The 24,742-nt window shown below is 42.0% G+C and overlaps 1 protein-coding gene across 1 annotated transcript; it reads right to left on the bottom strand.

Annotated features, from left to right (window-relative positions):
- Nucleotides 1-839: 839 nt before the first annotated feature.
- Ckap2 (cytoskeleton associated protein 2) lies at nt 840-18,479 on the bottom strand. Its single transcript, XM_085844107.1, has 9 exons — nt 17,967-18,479; nt 11,765-11,846; nt 9,768-9,840; nt 8,857-9,680; nt 7,851-8,055; nt 7,094-7,264; nt 5,568-5,637; nt 2,327-2,561; nt 840-1,567 (listed from the first exon to the last, which is right to left on the bottom strand). Exons 1-9 carry the CDS (start codon nt 18,073-18,075, stop codon nt 1,324-1,326), a joined length of 2,013 nt encoding a protein of 670 aa, XP_085700233.1. The 5' UTR covers nt 18,076-18,479; the 3' UTR covers nt 840-1,323.
- Nucleotides 18,480-24,742: the final 6,263 nt, after the last annotated feature.

Raw genomic sequence — 24,742 nt, 5'->3', positions numbered from 1 at the left:
ATATTCACTATGCTGTCTCCCCATCTGTTTTATTTTTGGATAGTTTCCATTACGAAGGCTAGACCAGCCTGGAAAGCACAGGTCTGCCACCTCTGCTGGGATTACGTGTGTGAACCACTAGCTTGACAACCAAAAATGACTTGGTTTTGGAAATCCCTGGAGGGAAGGACAGATCCAGGTTCAATTCCCAGCTCCCTGTGGCAGCTTACAACTGTCAGTTTCTCCAAGGGGCCTCACACCCTCTTCTGGCTTCTGAGGGTACTGCACTCATGTGGTACATAGATATACATGCACATAAAAATAAATAAATCTCAAAGGTGGGGAATTAAACAAAAGAAAGAAGATACCTGGGGGAAAGTGGGCGTGGTACAGACTACCTGAGGTGGAGAACAGTTCAGCCACAACATCCAAGGATGGAGTTATGGGCGGGCCAGCATGCAGATCATCCACAGTTCATGCTTCGCAGGCAGGAAGCTTTCCATCCCTAGACCTCACCAACACTCAGTTTGAATCTGAGTTATCCCTAAAGCTTATGTTTAGAATGCCTGGTCTCCAGCTTGAGGCACTGTTCTGAAGGCTGGCAGAAGTGGATAACTACTGAGCCTGGGAAGTTATACCCAGCACGGGAAAGCAGTACCCTCCATCCATCCCTCCAATCCATCCATCTCTCCATCCCTCCCTCCATCAGGCCTTCCTCACCATGGTGGACTGTACTCAGAAACTAGGTAAAAATAACTCTCATTTGTTTCTGTCAGGTATATTTTATCACAACTAAAAGTAATACAAATTTAGCAATATACTTCAAAAACTCAGTTTAAATTTGGTTACTGTGGTTAAGTGACATTTCACAAAGCAGTTTTTCTTGTGGCGCTAAGGATTGCATCCAGAGCCTTGCACATTAGGCAAGCACTCTCCTGGGGGCACATCCTGAGACCCCGGAACATATTTGTTGAAATAAATGCCATAGGCAGCTGACTATAGCCCCACAGCAGGGTCCTAAAGTCAGTTCCATCATCAAATAAGTCAATCAATGAAATGTCACTGGAACATCATACATATATATTTATTATAAACGTATTAGGAACAAAGTCAATGTAAAAATATAAATTTATATAGACTACATTTTCTGATTTTGCTTCTTTAACTGTAAGTAATTAGTAAAGTGAAGCAACCAACATTATATTTTAAAAACACAACAAACAAGCTAGTGGAGTTCACCTGTACCATACTTAGGCATGCGGACAACTTCAGACCGACGATAAAGTTGTACACATGCACGGCCACAGGAGTACCACAACCATAACTGCTCAGGACTCGGGACTCCTATTCCTCTTCTGCTACGTCTGTCTCAAAGAACAGAGGGCCCAGTGCTGCATTAGGGCGGCAGACAAAAGCATCCCCTCCCAGCTCAGACAACTGCTCCAGGGAAGACACAGAGGGGTCGTGGTCTTTTAACATGTCTGGCAGTCGTGAAGTCTTGTCTTGAATGCGTCGTGAGCGTCTCACTGGTGTCAGGAACTTTAATTCTTTAAGTGTGGAATTTTTATTATGTTGCATCTTTTTCATACTGAAAAAAAAAACCACAAAATTATTCAAAAGCATGTTCAAATTTGTCTTACACTTTTGCAGTTTCTCATAACGTACTTCTATGAGGGACCCATGTGCCAGACAGACTGTCTTTAGAAAGGGAGAGGTACTCCAAGTCCCTAGAAGTGCATTTGTTGTTACAATCTGTATTATGTGGACACTTGAGTACCTCTAAAGTCTGATTTGTTAATTCCAAGCCCTCTAGCTATTAACCCTAAGATGTCTTAACATTGAAAAATGCCTGGGGGGAAGGACCCAGGCTTGAATCTCAGCCCCCACATAGCAGCTCAAACTGTTCACTCCAGTCTTGGGAAAATTCCACACTCTCTTCTGGCTTCTGTTGGCATGTCATTCATGTGGTACAAAGACACACATACAGGTACACCCACATACATCAAAATAAGTCTCAAAAAATGTATGTAAAGCAATGCCTGGAAAAAGCTGTGGGTGGTACAGACTGCATGTGGTGGGAAACAAGGCTAGCTTTTGCAAAGTGACACCATGCGGTTAAGAACAAAGCCCATGTAATAAATGAAACGGTCAGGTGTCCCAATGGCCTTTTCTCATCCTCTCTGAAACAGGGTGGTTTGGGTTAGATTTTGAGCCACAGCAACCTGCCAGCCACAGTCTCCCAGTGTGATGTACTTACCCAGGAGCCATCATATTCAGGGCTCTGAGTCTGACCCTTAGCATCACCCCTGGAGCATGAAGACAGATAGCATCCATTTTAAACACTTACCTTTGCAGCCGAGGTGTAGAAGATACATTATACCGAATTATGCAACCTGCTTCAGTTTTTGAGTCCGGAGTTGTTAAATCCGGATCTTTTATTTTGTTGTCTTGATCATCTTCATAAACCTCAACTTTGCCATGATGTGCATTCTCCTCTCCTGGTTTTCCTGACCCTACATTAGCGTCAACATTTACTTCTTGGATAGGTTCCTTGGTTGCATGAGCCTCCTCAATATTTTCTCCTATAGAAAAATTGAAGATTTAAACTATTTAAACAAAATGTCAAAATGACAGAACCAAACTACATTGTCTAATCATTATGTCTCCTATGTACATACTTCTGCCAACAATTTAGCAGATATGTAATATCCCATGTGCAGAGATAAAAATTTAAGAATGGGCCGGGCAGTGGTGGTGCACGCCTTTAATCCCAGCACTTGGGAGGCAGAGACAGGCGGATTTCTGAGTTCGAGGCCAGCCTGGTCTATAGAGTGAGTTCCAGGACAGCCAGGGCTACACAGAGAAACCCTGTCTTGAAAAACCAAAAAGAATGGAACCACTCCAGTTCTTAAGAGTATGCCAGGAAAGACACAGTTGAAGAACAATTAACTATTAAATGAGATAAAACAGTATAAGTAAGAACAAAGGGTAGCTAGAACCTATAAAAAGGAACGAACTAGGCTAGTTTTATGTCAACCTGACATAGGTTAGAGTCACTTGAGAAGAGGGAACCTCAACTGAGAAAATGCCCCCACCAAATTGGTCTGTGGCAAGCCTATGGGGCATTGTCTTAATTAACGATTGATGTGTTGGCCCCATCCTATAGGGTGTGCTGTCCCCTTGGGTGGATGGTCCTGGATGATATAAGAAAGCAGGCTAAGCAAACCAGGGAGAGCAAGCCAGTAAGCAGCACTCCTCCTATCTCTGCATCAGCTCCTTCTCTGCTTGAGTTCCTGCCCTGACTTCCCTCAGTGATGATCTGTGCTGCACAACTGTAAGCTGAAATAAACCCTTTTCTCCCCAAGTTACTTTTGGGTTTTACATAGCAACAGAACCCCTAACTAAAACAAGGGAAAGGAGAAAATCTCAATAACACAGAAGAGAGACAAAGCCAGAGGCTGACAAGAGAACAGCAGGTTGTCCGGCCTGTAGTGCTGAGATGATTTTAAAGGAGCAGGCAACTCAAATTAGAAAACTAGTGCTACAGGGCAGGAGAGAGCAAAGGTGATCCGAACCACCGTGTAGTATGTGAAGTAAAGATGGAAAGAATGGAAATTAAATGATCTAAGGGATACCTAGAAAGTTAAACTGAAACTGATTGGCTAGGAACAGAGAAGTAGAAAGACTGTAAAATACAGGTTATTCAAGAAAAACATCATGCCGAAGAGCTGGAAAGACGGCTCAGCAGTTAGAGCACTTGCTCTAGCAGAGGAACCAGGTTCGATCCCCCGGCCTCCACATGACTCTAATTCCAGTTCCAGGGGATTCTCCGCTCTTCTGACCTTCACGGGTAGCAGGCATGCACTTGGTGCACATATATACGTGCAGGCAAAAGACTCAATAAAGTAATAAATAAGTCTAAATTTAAAAAAAAAAAAAATCACCAGCAAGATTCTCCCACGATCAACACTTACTGAAAAGAATAAAAGGATCGGGCTTAGGAAGAACATCGTGTGCTCAGCTCCAAGTGAATGAGCTTGGCGTACCTGAGAGACTTACAGTATCTATTATCAGCATTTTCTCAGTTAGTATGTCTTGTATTTCCCATGTGAGGTCTTTTCATGTAGAATTCACTTTGATCAGTAAAATCAATTTTATATTTGATTATTATAAATTTCAGGACATAAAAGCTTTATGGTAGCTTTTCTCTATCTAAATACTAATAATTTATCTGCTTAAAATACACTAATATTCTACTAAGGGGAAAAATGAGAAACTGAATTCAATGTAAATGACACCTATAGAGCCAGTAAGAATTACAAGCAAGACTTCAGAAAATCTGTGTATTTGTTACATATATTAGTAGGCTCTCAAATGACGCTGAATTAACCACTCCAATAGAAAACAATGTGACCTCCTGGTCAAACTGACGACTACATTACTATGTCATTAGCATATTAACCCTAATGAACTGAACTTTTTAAATCTTGCATAGTAATCAGAAACTTACACAACACACTTATAGTTCAGTATGATCACTGCTTTTATTTCAAGTTTTGCACTTGATTTACATCTGTGAATATTAAAGCCGATTGAGTGTCTTACTATATAATCAACCTTCAAATGTGGAATCCTCTAGCCTCAGTCTCCCACAGCACTGGGATTACCGGAACTTAACTACTATTTCTAGCAATCAATTTTCTTTCTTTTTTGAATATGTCTAATTAATTTATTCTACAACTTTGAAACTTTATCAATATACAAACTTTCTAGAGTCCAGAACGGATAAGCTAAAAGGTCTTTACTGATTATCTCATTAAATAGCCTCATTAAAAAGAAAAGAAAAAATAAGAAAAGAAAAGAAGAGGAAAGAAAGGGCTGGAAAGATGGCTCAATGGTTAAGAACACTGCTCTTCCTAAGTTCAATTTCCAGCAACCACATGGTTGTTCACAACCACCAATAAGGGGATCCGATGCCCTTTTCTGGTGTGTACTCATATACAGAAAATAAATAAGTAAACCTTAAAAATATTTGTGAAGGAAGGAAGGAAGGAAAGAAAGAAAGAAAGAAAGAAAGAAAGAAAGAAAGACAAACAAACAAACAATGAAAACTGATATGCTGTGATTAAAACCATAGTATCACTGGCCCTGTGGTGCTCCACTTTTAAGACAGAAATCTAAGGCCCAGAAAGAAACTTTCCATACTCAGTGGTCGATGGGAATTTTGAACTAGTTTTTTCAGACAGGGTCTCATTCTACATAACCTAGGCTGGCCTGAACCCACGATCCTCCTGCTTCAGCAGCCAAGAGCTAGGATGCCAATTCTTCTCTTTCAAGACAGGGCCTTACTCATTCAGGACAGCCTTAACAATCCCCCTAGCTTAGCCTCCCAAAACTGTCAGGATTACAGGTGTGAGCTATCACATCTGGCTTTAAACGTCTACATAAGATAGACATGTATTGCATTTCAGAAGCAGGTAAACAGAAGTACATGGAGAAGACCTTATGTAAACAAAAAAGTTAAATGAGACAAAAGGGAAACCGAATCAGTACATTTTAGTAAAATCACAAGCCATCTGAAAACTTACCCAAATTGACTTTTTCTTGATTCTTCGTTGTTAGAATATCTATGATTATATGACGCATCTCTTCAATAGGCTTAAATTTTAAAAATGTTTTTAACAAAGAAAGAAATTTACATGGTGAAAAATTAGGTTATATAAATAAAAAATATTAGAAGAATTTTCCTATTTTAAGATAAGCATTTATTGTTAAGATTGAAAATGGTTATCTTTCAACTTAATAGAATAAGAAAATGAACTTAAAGGACAGAATTTCAATAACAACAACAAAATTCCCCTAATTTTTAGGTCTTTGATAACTAATACTTGCTCAATACAAACAAAAGTAATAGATGGAATCCTATCATATATTCAATAGCTGATCATATTATCTAACAAGCTCTTTTGAAAAATTAAGTTCTAGTTGTATTTTGTGTCTCACACTATTAACTTCATATTTGAATATCTTTTTTTCTTCTTCTTCTTCCTTCTTCTTCCTTGTTCCCCTTCTCCTTCTTCTTCTTCTTCTTCTTCTTTTTTTTTTTTATTTCGAGACAGGGTTTCTCTGTGTAGTCCTGGCTGTCCTGGAATTCACTCTGCAGACCAGGCTGGCCTCAAACTCAGAAATCCTCCTGCCTCTGCCTCCCAAGTGCTGGGATTAAAGGCACGCACCACCACTGCCCGGCATGATTATCTTTTTTAAATTAATTTATATGTATGTATGAGTACTCTGCATGTACACCTGCATGCCAGAAGAGGTCATCAGATCACATAGATGGTTGTAAGCAACCATGCAGTTGCTGGGAATTGAACTCAGGATCTCTGGAAGAGCAATCCATGTTCTTAACTGCTGAGCCATCTCTCTGAATATTTTGAGCTTGTCAACCCAGCATATTTCATTTGTTCAAACTGTACTACCTGATAGAAGATAAAAGCATCACTATGTTCCTCAAAGCCACCATGCTTGCTAATGTAAGAATATTTAAAAATAGAAGCCCTAGTTCATAGTCCTAGTTTCAGAATTCAGTTCTAGAACAATCAATCCTATTTTCAATTTCATGGCTAATTTTGCTTCTTGTTCCCGAATCTCTGCCTCGGTATCATCTCTGTCTTTACGCTACAATTTCTGCCTTTGCCTTGGCTCACACTTTTGTATCACTGCACCAGGGCCATAGTTTACTTTTTGTAATATCCTTTCTGTTCCATTATGGGACATGCACAGGAGGATATTTTGTGCTAAAATATTCTCAGTTTCATTAAATTTATATTTCAGCTGATATCTACTTTCTAAAGTCTTATAACCCTCGGTACACAGATGAAAAGTTTTAGGAAGTTGAAAAGCATAATGCAGTCCTTGCAGCCTTCACTGTTTCTGCTGCTACCATCTGCCCCTGCTCTCCCACTGAACTTCACCAAGTCCTCTTGTTTCCTTTAAATAGCCATCAGGACCATACATAAAATCACAATCGGATCAAACTGCACAATGATGTGCTCCAAAAGAATTTGGAATTGTTGGCACTGTAAAACTGAAGATCAGTGCATTTTGATCTTACCTGAGCTCCTGCCAGAATGGCCTTCTCATAGATTGAGATAATATTTTCAATAGGACTTGTGATTGGTTCAATACGTACAAGACATATCCAATATTTAACAAGTTTTTTGGCATCTGGAATATTATGAATCAGGTCATTCAATGTAGCCAAAATTTCTTCTTTTGGGCATCCCTAAAATACCAAGAAATAAAATGTGAGCTACAAACTATAAACAATAATCTGACTATAGTCAAGAACAGTGAGCAATATAAAAGGCTGACAGGAGGATCTGGAAACATGACTCAGCAGTCGAGAGTACTTGATGTTCTACCACAGGATCCGAGTTGGTGGTTCTTACCACCCAGGCTGGGCAGCTCACAACTGACCAGAACCTCCACAGTCAGTGGACCCAACACCTTCCAGCCGCTGCTGCCATCTGTGCATGTGTGGCACACATAAACATCTCAGCACATAAGTAAAATAACAACAACAAATCTTAAAACATTTCTAAATCATAGAATGTATAAAGATAAGGGCTCTACCGAGAGGGCTGGAGAAATGGCTCAGCATTTAAGAGCACTAGCTGTTCTTCCAGAGGATCTGGGTTCAATTCCCAGCACACACATGGTGGCTCACAACCATCTTTAACTCCAGTTCCAGATGATCTAGCACCATTTTCTAGCCTCTACAGGTACCAGGAATGCACATGGACATAAATACAGACAAAACAGCCATACACATTAAAAACAAAGAAACAAACAAACAAAAAAGACTGTACCTCATTAATAAGGTTCAGGCATTCAGAAATAGTTTTGTTTACTTTTTCAGTAAATAATCTCTGCTCATCTTCTTCTGCCATGGTAGTCCAAAAGGACCCAACTGGGTTTTCAGTTTGCCCCTTTGGCTCAGCCTGGGTGACTACTGAATGAGGAGGTCGTTTTAGCCCCTTTCCTTTGCCAGTTCTCCACTCGGTCATCTGAGCTCTACAACCAGAAACAGCACATAGACATAACTTAGATTTTGATGGTGGCTTCCTGCTAAGTGGAATAATTAAATATAGTTCAGATCTGGGCTGGAGAGACAGCGCAGCAGCACCACCACTCTTCCAGAGGACCCTGGCTTGATTCCCAGCACCTCAGGGTGCATTACAACCATTTCTAACTCCAGTTCCAGAGGATCTGACGCCCTCTTCTGGCCTCCGTGGGCACCAGGAACACACATGGTACAAAGACATACATGCACATAAACCACCCATACACAAATCACAACAACCTCAAGTCTATCCATCATTCTAAACTGCTGGAGCATATCTGTCTGCAGAGACATAGCAAGATTAGATAGATATATTAGAACTGGGGAGATGGCTAAGAGGTTAAGAGTGCTTACTGCTCTTGCCAAAGGACCCAGGCTTGGTTCCTCACACCAACATCAAGAGGCTCACAACCCCCTGTAACTCCACTTCCAGAGGAGCCAATGCTCTCACGCATATAAAGAAAATAAAAAATAACACCTCCCCCAAAAGAAGCCAAGATTAGGTTTTTAAGTGAATAAATTATAAGTATTTCTCAACTGTTCTTAATTGTCCAGCTGAAATCAAAAGCAACCAGTACACCACACTTAAACACATAACTTTTTGGTCTTCTGGTTCCATACATAAATTTGCCTGTGAGGCAGAAAATAATAAATTAAAGAAATTCTAATACGTTCAAGGAAGTTACAAAGCTAAATCCACAAGTGATATTCTACTGAAAACTAAGCAAACAAAGTGAGCTTCATCCACTCACTTCCTCTCTGCGGTGGCGTCCTTGAGCTGAGCTGATCTATGAACACTTGCTCCTGCGATCGTGGATCTGCGCTGGTCAGTATCTTTTGACTTTACCATCAGTCTGGTATTAGACGGATCAGTCCTGGCTGCATCTTTACATGCTATGCTTCTTGATGGGGCCTTGTCTCTTTTTGTGTCCTGAGAAGAACTGGCTTTGACAACAGACCCAACTGGTTCTGGTCGATGTGACTCCGTTTCAAGCAACCCTTTTCTGACTGTGACATTGGCAAGGGGCCTGCTGAGGCCCTGTTTCGCAGCTCCGTGGGAACTACTGTGGAGGCTTCGGATAGGTGGTCGCACAAGTGTGTCCTTTGACGTAGTGCTCACAGGTTTAGTGTCTGCAGACTTGGTGGCAGCAGCTGTATTTGAGGCTCTTACGCTGACGGTGTTCACAGGCTCACACTGAGCCTTCCTGGCTTTAGACACAGTAGGGGGAAGTTTCTTGGTTGTTGTAAGACTCTCGCCTTTGACACTGGGAAGCTTTCTAAACGAATTAATCTTGGACTGAACAATCTGGCCATGATAATAGCCAAGCACTCGCTTTTTAGACACATTAGTGTCTTGTTTGGGCTTCTCTGTAGTCAGTTGCATCTTTTTATTGTCTTTATGGTGACATGCCTGGTCTAATGTCACAGTCTGACCTGGCAAATCATCTCTTGTTGATAATAACGGCACAGCTTGAACATTATCCTTCGAATTATGTATTTCTGAGCTGGTTACTTCTCCAGCTTTTAATGGAATGCAGTTTTTCTCAACTGTACTTTCAATATTTTCCTTATCAGCCTAGAAGAGTTAAAAGAAATCAGTATCTCAGAATCCATTTCTTCATAAAGAGTATCAGAAGGTCTGAGGGCTAGACATGTATCTTACCACTTCTGTTTTGAGTTTCACAACTTTTTTCCCTTCTTGGACCCGATCCTCAGATGTTATCATTTTCTGATCTCTATTAATTAAAAGAAAAAAATTATTTCTGTACAAAGGAAATGTGCTTTCAGGGAAGAGGCAAGAGAATATCTAATAATATTTTATTATTTATTGAGGTCATTCAAGGCCCCAGGATCTTAAACTGTAAATTAAAGCAAGAAATGAATTAAGATTTGGTTATTCTAAGCAAAATATAGTTAGTGGAGTAAAAAGATGGGTTTAAAAGTCTCAGCCCAATTTTCTTTTTTTTTAGCTATAGACTAGTATAATATCTGACTACCCTTAGAAAAATGATACCAATTATGTATAAAAATCAAGGTAGGAATGTAAATGAAGAAATCTCTAATAAAAAAATTGCTTAATTAAAAAATCAAGCCGGGCGGTGGTGGCGCACGCCTTTAATTCCAGCACTTGGGAGGCAGAGGCAGGTGGATTTCTGAGTTCGAGGCCAGCCTGGTCTACAAAGTGAGTTCCAGGACAGCCAGGGCTAAACAGAGAAACCCTGTCTTGAAAAACCAAAAAAAAAAAAAAAAAAAAAAAAAACAAGGTAGGAAATAAAATATTGTCATTTAGACACTAGAGTAATTCCAAAACAGAGTCACAAATTCAGCGTATGCTAAAATGTGAATATAGTGTTATTTGGTAGAACTGACAAAATCTGTTATTTCTATAACTAATAAAACTTTAATTCCTACCAACTACAAAGTAAAATTAATATCCTCAAACACTGCTTTTCTATTGATGAAATCTACACACACAGAGGGCCACCTGGTGTCCTCAAAAGTCACTGACTCAAGTACTAGTCACACCTGAAAGGCTCTTTGTTTAGTTTTGCTTTTGTTTGTTGAGACGGGGTCTCTCTTTAGAAATCAGCTCTGTAGACCAGGCTGCCTTTCAAGTACACAGATCCTCCGGCTTCAGCTGAGTGCTGGGATTAAAAGCATGTGACACCACACCAAGCCTTAAAAGATTCTTTTACTGCAACATCTAGCCTACTGTTTTACCAAACAACTGGGCACTGTAGCCTGAAAGACACATGGAATTATCCATCTCAGCTGCAGTGGTACCAACCCATGATCTATACTTGGGGACAGAAGAAACTCAAGTTTGAAACTTCAGTGTTTAGAATGCATTCAAAACCAAACACCGATGTTGACAGCACAGCATAGCTCCTAAGTCAGTATTTCAGTACATATACATACACTTTGCTCTAAAACTCTTTCCTCTTGGACCCGTGATGGCTCAGCAGATGCAGGTGACTGCCACAATTTGATTCACAGAGCCGACACGCCTGAAGGCTACTTTGGCCTGCACATGTGTACAGTACCTTGAATACACATACACAATAGGTGTACAAAAATGAATTGCTTCCCTTTAAGAGTCTAAACATATGTGCAAAATGATGATCAAGTGCATCACCCACATACAGCAGCTGCTGGTACAAACCGAGATGTGCCCAAAGTGTTGACTCACACCACAACTTTGAAGACCGGATACCAAAAGAGAGGGAATAATGCCATAATACTGTTTCTTTGTGGTGCTGAAGGGTAGCAGGCATTCTACTACTAAAATACATTTCCAGACCTCTTAATACTTTTAAACATCGCATGTTGAAAATGATAACATCTGGAATCATAACTGGGTTAAGTGTTAAAAATCATTTCATTTTAAAGTTAAAAGTGGTTAGTAGGAAGTAAAAATTACAAATGAGCTGGGCGTGGTGGCGCACGCCTTTAATCCCAGCACTCGGGAGGCAGAGGCAGGCGGATTTCTGAGTTCGAGGCCAGCCTGGTCTACAAAGTGAGTTCCAGGACAGCCAGGGCTACACAGAGAAACCCTGTCTCGAAAAACCAAAAAAAAAAAATTACAAATGAGGTGAATGTTAGGTTCTTAGTGCACAACTCTAATGTAATTCTCCAGAACTGAATTAAACTTGACCTCACCTGGATATCTGATTTTCTTGTTTGTATGGAAACACTGTTTTTCGTATTAATAGATATTCCTTGAGTTTTTGTTTTCTTTGTTCTAGAGAGGAAAGAGCAACAAAATCAACTTTAGTTAAAACATCAACTATGGCAGAGTAAAAGGTTATTTTTCTTGGAAAAATTATTCTGAGATAGTGCTTTTATATTAATATTGATGAAGAGGAAATTCAAATTAATAGAATTGATGTTATAAGTATTTGCTAATGGATTTGCTTAGGACACATTAAATCTTACAAAGTCCTGGTCTTCTACAAAGTACCTTGTGCTCTTATCAGTAAAACCGTAATTCTGTCAGGTGGGCAAGAGGACCCTCAGTAACAACTATTTGAGAAAAAGAAGAAAAAAAAACGTACTTAAATAGTTCTAGCCATATCTTTGCTATATCAATCTCCCATCTGCCTAACTGGCCAAACACATAGTCTCTTAATTGCTCAAAGTGTAACCTGGAGCCAAGACCTGAACCAGATTTAATGGCAGCATATATAAAATCCACTAGCCTACAGTGTATGTAAGCTATTGAAATCTTCTCTTCAAAGCCACTTCTCCTTTGGACATCAGCCAGAGCTGGACAAGTGCTGTTAAAGAGCATTTCCTTCATTAGTCCCTAAGTCAGGCGTGGAGCGACTTCTCTCTGGGAAAGCAGGGAGGTTCCCAGTGTGACCTACAGAGCTGGTGCCTCTGAGCTGCTCGAAAGGTTCACATGGCTGGAGAGGAGTCCTGCAAAGAGTGCCCCCAACCAGTTTCTAGTACTTCCGCTGAGGGCACTCCAAACTCTCCACTCTCATCAATGGTCCAGGCTCATTCAGAGACAAGAAAAGCTCACAGGAAACCAGCAGGATAAGGTAAAATGGCAAGACTGGCCCCCAGGTCTCAACCAGGCCCCACCCCATAGGGGAGAGAGGGCTCAGAACAAGCCCTAAGGAAGCTTCCTAGGAGAGCTGACAAGAAGGTTTCCCATTAAGAAAACGGTGGGAGGGAATGGTGTAACCTTGGATTGTCAGTGTAAGTGAAGGTCCTGCCTGTTTGGCAGTCAGGAGAAGTCTCCTGCAGAGACCCCCTTTCTCCCCAAGCAGAGGAAGAACTTTCTTTGAGAAATTAGCTGCCTGTTCAGCTGGACTGTGCCATATAAACCAGACTCCACTTTCATCCTGAAGCCTGCTCCCTCTGTGCTCCCAGATTAGAGCTGCTGGCTCGGCTTGGCTCTGCGCTCGCTCGCTCGCTCGCTCTCTCTCTCTCTCTCTCTCTCTGTGTGTGTGTGTGCATCTGACACAAAAGGTGCAATTAAAACGTAGGGCTCCTCCTTTCATAAAGAGGAAGGAGTTTTGATTCTTGCTCAGAACAAGAAAATGGCTCTGGGTTTTTTAAAGAAAGGAAAGGCTCCTTTGGCAGGTTACTCCAGTGGCCCATATAGTCTTCTCCACTGAGCCCTGCCTGGGATAAACACTGGCCAAGACCCCAGGCATCCTGGCCAGCCAGTTTTTCTGTGCTGTAAAACCCTTCGGCTGTGGTCTCCAAAGGGAGACTGAAGGTCTAAACTCACTCTTTGCACTGCATCTCCACGCCTGCTTCCTCTGAGAGTGTCTTTCTGCTCTTGGTACTGACTCCTCTGCTTATACCTGTGGTCTGCCTTACCAACCCTAGATACTCTTTTGGTTTTGTTCCCACTTTTCAGCTATAACGACATGGGGGTGGGGGGATGACAATGTTTCCTGAGGTCCCTTCGATGTCTGTTTTTTATGGTTTAATAGGTTATAATACCTATAAGCTTAAAAGAGCCAAACGGGAAAAATAAACTAGAGGTTTGACCCACAGAGGAACCAAGCTCTTCCTGCATCATAGAATCATTATATTCTGTATAATCAAGACCTGTAATTTGATGTCTTCATACTCAGGTTTTCTCAGTGTCTGTCCGCATCTACAGACACCCACAAACTCCTTATGGGTATGCAGATCACCGGCTTCCTCCGTCTTAGAGAGAAACAATTTGGGTATGGGTAATGTTGGAAAAGTCCCAAACTGCTTGGGTATGGGTAATGTTGGGAAAGTCCCAAACTGGCTCTGGAAGTGAGATTTGGCCTGCCCATTTCAGGCTGGCCCCTGACTCTGTGACAGGAACAGAACAGCCCAGGAAAAAAGTCATTGTGTGCTTGAGGACAGGTAAAAGGTAAATAATGCCCAAAAGAGGCTACTATTATTACTTAGCTCATGGTATAGAGGTGCCTATAATAAAGCAGATAGTGGGAAACGTACACCTGGGGAGGGTCTCTCAATCGTAACTCCAGCACACAGAGCCCCCTCAGCCACATTCTGTTAGAGGATGGACACATGAAATTAAGCCTCTATATACTATGTAGGTCACAAAGACTGTCTTATGTTTTCTGTAAGGTTTGCCTGGAGACTGACAGGGCCTAATGTCTTAACGGTATGCTTGTTCACAGGTAGTATTCATTTATTGCATTACTCTATGTGTGTAATTTGGAATCAACTTTCCTTTATTAAAGTGATGGTGCATAATACATTCTAGCTAGACAATGGCCATCTTCAGAGCTCCAGCTGTGTCTATTAAAATAATCACAGCTGGGCTTGTTAAATGTTAATATCCCTACAAGGAGGAGACAGGCAAGGCCAGTGTACCCTCTCCTGAGTATCCAGGCCCAACTGCACGAGGCCTCAAGGTTTCTAGAGATTGTGTATAAGGACTGGGAAAAACTGGGGGGTTGGGGGGGCACTTATGTAGCTTGGGAAAGTTGCTATACTTAGTGGATAGAAGCCCAGGGGAAAACAGATACACACACACATATATACACCTCTTTTAGGGAAATTTCTTATAGTGAATGATAAATTTATTTGTTACGGTTATTTAATTTTTTGCTTGTTTCTTTTCAATACAGGGTTTTTCTGCGTAGCTCTGGCTATCCTGGAACTCTCTTGCTAGACCAGGCTAGCCTGCCTGCCTGCCTCTGCCTCCCAAGTGCTAGGATTTAAAGGTGTGCACCACCGCGCCCAGCTGGATGCTTACAGTGTTTAAATTGTTTAGTCAAGGTGATTCATATGTAAAGGTTAAGACAGCTGCATGTTTCTGGGACTATAAAAATAGTTTACCATCTAAAACTACCATCCTGGAAGTTTAGCTCTCTGAGTCCTCTACCCGCTTGGTTTGTTCTCATTTATACAGAATGTTCTCTCATTCAAGATTCTTGCTCTCTCTAAGTCTCTCTCAGGATCAGTGAGACAATAAAAGAAAAGGTTAAATTCTTTCAGATAGAATAAATTAGATAAATAAAAAGAGACAAAACCATAAAAGCTTAAAGCAAAGTCAGAGTAGGTCTGACTATGTTCAAGGGGACTTGTAAAGGATGGCTTAGACAGTATACTCAATGGTTACAGTGACTGCTCCTAAGGATACAGGGTAACAAAAGCTAACTCTCGCTAACAGGATGACTTAAAGACAGTATACTCGATGGTTACAGTGACTGCTCCTGTGGATAAGGGGCCTACTCATGCTAACAAAAGCTGACTGAGACATGCATGTCTTGTCCTGTGTGTCTCTGCTAACTTTGTTAAGCTTTAAACATCTGGAGAAACTGTGGTCAGAATTAAGTGTACACCTGTTATTCTTAGGTCTTCTTGTGACAACCAATCCTCCAGTTCTCCACTATAATTACACTTGTGATAAAATGAGCTACTTAATATAAAAGAGCTTAGAAATTGACTTAGACTTTGTAAAACTATACTATACAGGATAATGAAGTTCCCAGTTTCTCCATGGACTGAACTTATCACATAAAGTGTAGTACCTTGGTATTTAAAAGAGCTTCAGTTTAGAAGCTGCCTTTTTTTTTTTTTTTTTTTTTTTTTTTGGTTTTTTGAGACAGGGTTTCTCTGTGTAGCTCTGGCTGTCCTGGAACTCACTCTGTAGACCAGGCTGGCCTCGAACTCAGAAATCCGCCTGCCTCTGCCTCCCAAGTGCTGGGATTAAAGGTGTGTACCACCACTGCCTGGCCAGAAACTGTCATTTTTAAGGCTCAGAAGTCTTACCAGAGATAAATCACCTTAGCTTACAAAACCCTAATCTTGTGAGAGTTGCCAATTTATTATAAACTGTTAAAACAAAGGTAATCTGGGGTGATAACATATGCCTTTAATCATAGCGCTGGGGGCAGAGGCAAGTGGAGGTTTGTGAATTCAAGGCCAGCCTGGTCTGCCTAGTAGATCAGGACATTCAGGGCTATGTAGAAAGGCTGTCTCAAAGTAAGATAAAAAATAAGAAAGTAATTAAATATATTTTATGTGTCCAGAATTGTGTTTGTAGTCACACTAAGTACAAATATAATTCATTTACAGAGACAAGATGGGAGCGAGAGACCAATTTATATCCCACATTATATAATCTTCTGTAATATATTTCAAAACTAAACAAGCAATGCAAAGGCAGTTTAATATAAAATACTGTTCAAAATAGGTACATTTAAAAACCAAGCAAACTAGTTAGGGAGAATTCAATGTTCAAGTAAATAAAATGGGTTAAACTGACCAGACACTTGCACGTCAGGTTTGATGGGACCTACTGTGAGAGTGGTCACAGTGAGTTGCACAATAACCTCATTACCAAATAAGGATGCATGGGGAAATAAGACTCGCCAGAGTCTACTGCTCCTGTCTCCTAGTATGCACACCAGACCAGGAAAGCCTCCTCCCAGAGATGGGGGACTATTATTAAGTCTGGCCACTTGGTCAGGTGGAAGGTCAACACAGCAAAGATGTTAGAATTATTGCCAGTGATTTTTTTTTTTTCTGTTTAAATTGTTCAAAGTGTAACCTGGGGCTGGGATCTAAAAGAGATTTAAGGATGAGAGTAGTGTAAAATGCACAAGCCTACCTCAGGAAGCGGACGCAGACATTCTCCTTGAGTTCAAGGCCAGCCTGGTCTACAGATCAAGTTCCAAGCAGCTAGAGCTACAGAGAAACCCTGTCTCAAAACAACAACAAAAACCAAAACGACAAGAAAGCACCAGTCTAAAGTGTTTATAAAGCCATTGAAATCTTGTATTCAGGGCTGGCTCTTCCTTGGGTGTTAGCCACAGCAGACAACTGCTACTAAAGAGCTTTAAAGAGTAACCACTAAGGGTATGAAGTGACTCCTCCCTGGGAAAAGAGATTATTTCTATAACAACACAATAGGAAATTTCTCAATTTAGACAAATGATCCCATTAATCAGGAATTACATGCAAGGTGCTGTTTTAGGCTTACTATTACTGTGATGAAAACACCCTCACCAAAGGCAACTTGGGGAAGAAAGGGTTCATTTACTCACATTCCCATAGTACAGTTAGTTCATCATCAAAAGCAGTTAGGGCAGGAACTTGGTGGTCATGAAGGACTGTTAACAAGGCTTACTCTGCCTGGTTTTTGTTTTGTTTGTTTTTTAAATAGCACTCAAGACCACTAGCCCAGGGGTGGCACCGCCCACAATGGGCTAGGCCCTCCCTCTCCCATCAATCACTAATTAAGAAGGTTGCCCTACAGGCTGGCCTACAGCCTGCCTGATCTTGTGGAAACATCTTCTCAGTTTAGGTTCCCTCCTCTTAGGACTGTTGCTTGTGTCTAGTCGACACAAATTTGGCCAGAATAATGCTGACAACTGCTCTACAATAAGAATAAATTGTCTGGGCTGTGGCTATAGCTCAATGATAGAATACTTGCCTAGCGTATACAAAGCTCTGAGGTTCATCCTCCCAAATAAATAAATAGCATCAAATGTCCTAATCGAGTGAAAATTGCAGGGAACACCATTTCAATATAGGGATCCAGAAAAAACTGTGTAGAGAGATGTGATACCAGTCGCCAAATTCTGACCAACTTACAGAAGTTTTCCACATTCTTGCTGCAGACTATTCAACTCCATTTTTCCAAACGTCCAGGACATCATGCAAACAGTCCCAGCCTCACCTCCACATTACAAGCACAGAGATAGGAGGAGAACCGCGAGCTAAAGAGCGCGCGCGCAGGCGCAGTCGGGGGTCCGGGCAGCCCCGCCCCCGCCCTCAGACCCCGAAGATAAACCGCTGGCCCCGGCAAGAGCCGGGCCACGCGCTAGCCTCGGCAGCGGCCTGGGCTCTCAGAGAGAGTTAGCGGCCGAGGCCCCGTGCTGTCGCTCACCTCGGAAGGCCGGCTGGTCTCGCCTGGTCGGGGGCAGCTGCAGGTCCCGGGCCACCGGCAAGGGATTCCTCGCAGCCCTGCCGAGGCAGCGTTTCCTGGACTCTGCCATCGCTTAATGAGCGCGCCTCGGCGCCGGCGTGGATTGAACGGACCAATGAGTGTGGAGGGGCGGGGCCCGGGCGAGGGGCGGGGCCGTCCCAGAATCCGAAGAGTTGGCAGCCGGCGAGAAATTTCAAAATCGAACAAAGCTCTCCCAACTGGACGGATGACGCCGTTGGAGCGGGCTTGTTGAATCCTCAGGATGTAGCAGGACCAGGCTTGACAAGTCAGGGCATGTCTTCAGACACAGCCCAGAGGAAGCCAAAGGACGGCAGTGACTGCACCTGTCAAATGCTGGTGCACTCCTTAGGGATAAGGCTCATTGCTTTCCCTAAGGACAAGTTCCCGAATGATCCCGAATGAGCCTAACAGAATTAGGTTGCGATTATACCTCGCAAGCGAGATGATGAGCTCAGATGTTAGCTGTCTCGTGTTTGCACAGCTTGCAAACAAAACCCTTTTTTTTTTTTTTTTTTTTTCTTTTTTCGGTTTTTCAAGACAGGGTTTCTCTGAATAGCCCTGGCTGCCCTGGAACTTACTCTGTAGACCAGGCTGGCCTCGAACTCAGAAATCCACCTACCTCTGTCTCCCAAATGCTGGGATTAAAGCCATGTACCACCACTGTCCGGCTTTGCAAACAAAATCTTAAGTTGAGATCTACCTTTGTGCTGTTATTATTTTATTGAAAATCTTGCTATGTATAGCACAGGCTGGCCTAGAACTCGCTCGAAGTCTTCCTTGACCTCCTGAGTGCTAAGATTACAACTCTATGCCCAGCCCTTTCTGTGCATTTATATATGTATTTGTGAAGTGCAAACAAGTGTAGGAGACAAAAGAAAAAGAAAACTGAGGATATAACCCTCAGCTCTTTGAAGGCAGGATATAATTCTGTGAAGTTAAACCTATTGTGTGTTATAAAAAGATAAAGGAAAGAAGGAATATGTTTTGGTGGCTGTGTAGTCAGGTGTGGGGTGCCCCCGCAGGCCCATGGGTATAGTATAGAATAGAGTTTACTCAGGGAATGAGGAAGGGAGTTAAGAGGGTATTAGAGACAGAGAAAGGCAGAGAGAGTAGAGGAATAGAGGCTGGCCGAGAGCACGTGTAGAGAGAGGGGAGTAGTGAGGAGAGGATAGAGCAGGAACAAGAAGACAAGAGAGAACAAAGGAAGGAAGAGAGCAGAGGTAGCAAGCAGCCCCTCTCATAGTGAGTCAGGCAAGCCTGGCTATTGCCAGGTAGCTGTGGGGCGGAGCTTAGACAGAATGCTAACAAGACCAACTCCTGTTGAACAATTTGTCTATGTTGGTCTTTTTAGGCATGCTGCCTTAACCTTTGACGCCCATCATTTAAACATGTCACCAACATAAAACCCAGACACACTGACAATGGTGGTTCACCGCTGTACTCCCTCAGAAAAGTGACATGTGTGAAACATATTTCTAGGAAAAAAGCTACATCTTCAAACTGATTAACTGATTGGAACCTCAAAGGTTGTGGAGAGGTCGGGATGTTGCAGGACCAGGGCCCAGATACAACCTATCTTGAGCTATCTGTAACCCATTAAATAGCCACCCCTTGCCCCAATCCCAACCCCCACCTCAGGCCTTAGGACACCTGACGTCATGTTGGACACCTTGTTTTGTTTGTTTTTTTAAGTGAGGGAGAACAACTAGAGGATGGCCTGGTGCTGCTATGTATTCAAATACCTGCTCCCCAAGGTCTGGTTGCCCCCTAGCTGTACACCCAGAAAAGCTATGTAAATCTTGCTCCCCAATTTAAAGTTAATAAAAGACTAAAGCCTGTGATTGGGCTGTAGAGATAGAAAGGAGGGAGGATGTGAGGATCCAGCGAGGGGGGTCTCAGGAGAGACCAAGAGAAGGAGAAAGGAGACAAAGGGAGGAGTAAGCCACCTTGAGAGGAATGGCCCACGAGTACATGGCCAGGGGAAACAGCAAGTGACAAGGGACATGTGGCTGGGAATGTAAGGTAGAACAGCTCCAAAACCTGCCCAGTAAGCCCAGTCTAGGCTTACAGCTTGGAAATAAAATACCAGGACTTTGTGTCTTTAATATGGGCTAGCTAGAATGCATAATTCATTTTACAATGTCTACTACGTATTACTCAGGCCAGAGGGTCTCCCCAGCTGGCTCTCCGCAGTGATCAGCTTTTCTCCTGTTCCTCTCCTTTCTTTTCCTCAGATACTTTGCTAATGTTTTTTTTTTTTCCTTCAGTTCCAGTGTTGGAATGCAGAGACTTAAGATGCTCTACCTCTGAACTACAGTTCCCAACTCTGCCATAGGGTTTTCTTTCTTTCTTTCTTTCTTTCTTTCTTTCTTTCTTTCTTTCTTTCTTTCTTTCTTTCTTCTCTTGAAATATCCTATTTTAGTGTAGCTTTACCAACCTCGGGAGAAGCCACAGGCAAACGGCTCTCTTTTTTAAAGGCAGCACTGATCCACGACAACACAGCTAACTGCTAAGTTGCCATCAGTGTCATGGCTAGTCTTGGTTGTCAGCTTGGCTACATCTGGAATCAGCCGCTGGCAATGCTGTGAGGGGTTTGCTTGTTTACATCCTCTGAGGTGAGAAGCCTGGCACATCTGGTGCCAGTTCACATAAAAGGACCCGAAGGAAGCTTTTTGCTTTCTGCCTGGCTGTCCTCACTCTCATCGGCAAGTTCATCTATCCTGCTGCTGAAGGCATTCCTTCCCTGGTAATTGAACTTACCTCTTGAGAATTGCAGCGTAGACAGGACCAGCAGCCGTCTAAGAATCCTCCAGGACCCGAGCAGTAGTTAGAGACTGCTGAGATACAGTCTCGAGGACTGAACAATGGCCAGATTCCTTGGACTGTCGACTGGGAGACAGTTATTGTTGGACTATGTGGAGCACAGCCTGGAAGGGGTTGTAATAAATCATTCTACCCGTTATCTTCTTTAGAGAATCTTGACCAATCCATCCAGACAGTTAATCTGGGGAAGGGGGCATAGCTGGGGAGATAGTCTGCCTTGCAAATGTGAGGACTTAAGTTTTGATGCTAAAAACCCAGTTAGTTTTATGTCTGTGAAATCCACCTTAATAGTTTTTTTTTAAGTGACAAACCTAGAACAAAACAAGAAACCGTGGAGATCTCGATGTACTGATATAGTAAGAAGACCTTTTAAGATTATTATTTAAAATAAAAAAGTCAATTTCTCCACAATTTCCAGATGTACCCACTCCAAGAACAGCTCCCCCCCCCCTTTCCATTTCTTTTTGAGACTTTAACACATCACAAAATCTCCCTCCAAACTCTCCCCTCTGCCTGTCTTGGCTCGATTTCGGACATGCCAAAGTATATCATGGAAAGCCCATGAGGTCCCAACCCTACACATAAACAGCTTCTTTTTAAACACACATATCACATCTGTTGCAATCATCCCAAAGTGTTGGGATGTAAGACAGATTTTTCTCTAAAAGGTCAAAGAATACGTCTTTCAAAAGAGGTCATTGTCAACACAGCTGTCTATAAACTACACACATGCGATTGTTGTTGATCAGCTTCTCCTGTGGGTACATTAAACAAGGAACATGCTTGTGAGAGAACAGGGTAGGTCAGTCGCAAGGACACAATTATGATGGTCTGGGGAAGAAAGTGACCCACAGGGGTAACCTTACAGAGACCCGACAAGGTTGGTGTTGAGAAGAATCTCACAGAATTCAGAAAGAAGGAGACTCTAGCGAAAACACTCAGTGGAAGTGTATAACAGAGAAACTGCAGGACCTAAATGAACAACGTGCACTTAGCTCAGAAGGCCCTATATTGTTACTTTAAAGATGAACAAGAAATGCAAAGGATCTAGAGTAGGCAAGACAACCGTGAGAGAGTACCAAGTAGACAACCACGAGAGAGTACCAAGTTGGAGCAGGAACCTGGATCTGTTTTCAAGGCTTTTTAAAACCATGATAACTGAGACAGTGTGACATAAGACAAACAACGAAAAGTAACAGACTTCAGACTTTTAAAACCATGGTAACTGAGATAATGTGACATAAAGACAAACAACGAAAACTAACTGACTTCAGAAAGATGACCCTGCCTTGTCTCGCCAACTGATGCTTACAGTTTCCATAAACAACTTTTTGATAAACAGCTGTGGTAACTGAATTTTGTCACGCAAAATGCTAACTTGGTCTTTACCTCAAGTTACTTTGTACAAAATGAAACCCCGACAACCTCGAGATGAAATGTATACCTGATATAATAAAGAAAACTACAGAACAGAAGAAAAACAAGGAAAACGTTTTGACTGGCAAAGATTTGTTTTTAAAACTTATTTTTGATTTGCATTTCCCTGATGACTAAGGATGTTGAACATTTCTTTAGGTGCATCTCAGACATTAGAGATTCCTCAGTTGCGAATTCTTTGTTTAGCTCTGTAGCCTATTTTTAAATAGGGTTATTTAGTTCTCTGGAACTTCTTGAGTTCTTTGTGTAGTTTGGATATTAGCCTTCTATCAGATATAGGGTTGGTAAAGATCTTTTTCCAGTCTGTGAGTTACCATTTTGTCCCATTGTTATTGTCCTTTGCCTTACAGAAGCTTTTCAAGTTTATAAGATCCCATTTGTCAATTTTTAATCTTAGAGTCTAAGCCATTGGTGTTCAGGAAATTTTCCCCTGTGTAGCTGTATTTAAGGTTCTTCCCCACGTTCTCTTCTATTACATTCAGTGTATCTGGTTTTATGTGGAGGTCCTTGATCTACATGGACTTGAGATTTGTACAGGGAGATGAGAATGGATCAGTTTGCATCCTTCTACATGTTGACTGCCACCGGAACCAGCACCATTTGTGGAAAATGCTGTCTTTTAATCCATTGGATGGTTTTGGCTTCTTTGTCAAAGATCAAGTGACCATAGGTGTGTGGGTTTATTTCTGAGTCTTCAATTCTATTCCATTTTCTATTCCATTGATCTACCCGCCTGTCACTCTACCAATACCATGAAGTTTTTATCACTATTACTCTGTAATGCAGCTTGAGGTCAGGGATGGTGATTCCCCCAGAAGTTCTTTTATTGTTAAGAATTGTTTTTGATATCCTGAGTTTTTTGTTAATCCAGATGAATTTGAGAGATTCCACCTCACACAAATCAGAATGGCTAAGATTGAAAACTCAAACCGGGCGTGGTGGCTCACACCTTTAATCCCAGCACTTGGGAGGCAGAGGCAGGCAGATTTCTGAGTTCGAGGCCAGCCTGGTCTACAAAGTGAGTTCCAGGACAGCCAGAGCTACACAGAGAAACCCTGTCTAAAAAAAAAAAAAAAAAAATTGAAACTCAGGTGACAGCAGATGCTGGCAAGGATGTAGAGAAAGAGAAACACTCATCCATTGCTGGTGGGATTTAAAACCACTTTGGAAATCAATCTGGTGGTTCCTGAGAAAATTGGAAATAGTTCTACCTGAAGACCCAGCTATACCACTCCTGGGCATATACCCAAAAGATGTTCCAACATATAACAAGGACACATGTTCCTTTATGTTCACAGCAGCCTTATTTATAATAGCCAGAAGCTGGAAAGAACCCAGATGTCCTTCAACAGAGGAATGGATACAGAAAATGTGGTACATTTACACAATGAAGTACTATTCAGCTATTAAAAATAACGACTTCATGAAATTCTTAGGCAAACAGAACTAGAAAATATCATCCTGAGTGAGGTAACCCACAAAAGAACACACATGGTATGCAGTCACTGATAAGTGGATATTAGCCCAGAAGCTCAGAATACCCAAGATACAATTCACAGACCAAGTGAAGCTCAAGAAGAAGGAAGACCAAAGTGTGGATACTTCAATCCTTCTTAGAAGGAGGAACAAAATATCCATGGAAGGAGTTACAGAGACAAAGTGTAGAGCAGAGACTGAAGGAAAGACCATGCAGAGACTGCCCCACCTGGGAATCCATCCCATATACAGTCACCAAACCCAGACACTGTTGTGGATGCCAACAAGTGCTTGCTGACAGGAGCCTGATATAGCTGTCTCCTGAGATGCTCTGCCAGAGCCTGACAAATACAGAGGGGGATGCTTGAAGCCAACCAATGTAAACCATATGTAGCAGATGATGGCCTTATCTGACATCAATAGGAGGGGAGGCCCCTGGTCCTGTGGAGGTTTGATGCCCCAGTGTAGCAGGAGTAGGTGAGTGGGTGGAGGAGCACCCTCATAAGAGGCAAAGGGGATGGATGAAAAGGGGAGATGGCATAAGGGGTTGTAGACGTGTAACTGGGACGGGGGAATATCATTTCCAATGTAAATGAATAAAATGATTAATAAAAAAGAAAATCATTTTTTATGTGTATGGGTAATTTGCCTTTATGTATATCTGTCTCATTAAATGCATGTTTGGCGCTTTATTTCCATGTCACCTCCATCTATCTGGAGCTATTGGTCGTTTTTTAAAGGTGGGTGGGTAGGTGGGTGAGGTGGTTCAGCTGGTAAGGGAGCCTGCTGCTAAGCCTCATAACCTAAGTTTGATCTCCCAAGATCCACACACGGTCAAAGGAGCAGCTCTCATTAAGCATCCTCTGACTCCCACAGGCTAGCCCTTGCATGTTCCCGACCCACACAAACGCTCATAAAATAAACAGAATGTAATAAAAATTAGACTAAAACAAAAACCGGAGAAGAGTGTACTACATAAT

This window comes from Mus caroli, unplaced genomic scaffold (genome assembly GCF_978045245.1).
Source record: "Mus caroli unplaced genomic scaffold, Mus_caroli_1 scaffold_10, whole genome shotgun sequence".
In the NCBI taxonomy this organism is placed as follows: Eukaryota; Metazoa; Chordata; class Mammalia; order Rodentia; family Muridae; genus Mus; species Mus caroli.
The sequence above is the reverse complement of the archived record's forward strand: the minus strand, read 5'-3'. Positions and strand labels throughout refer to the sequence as shown.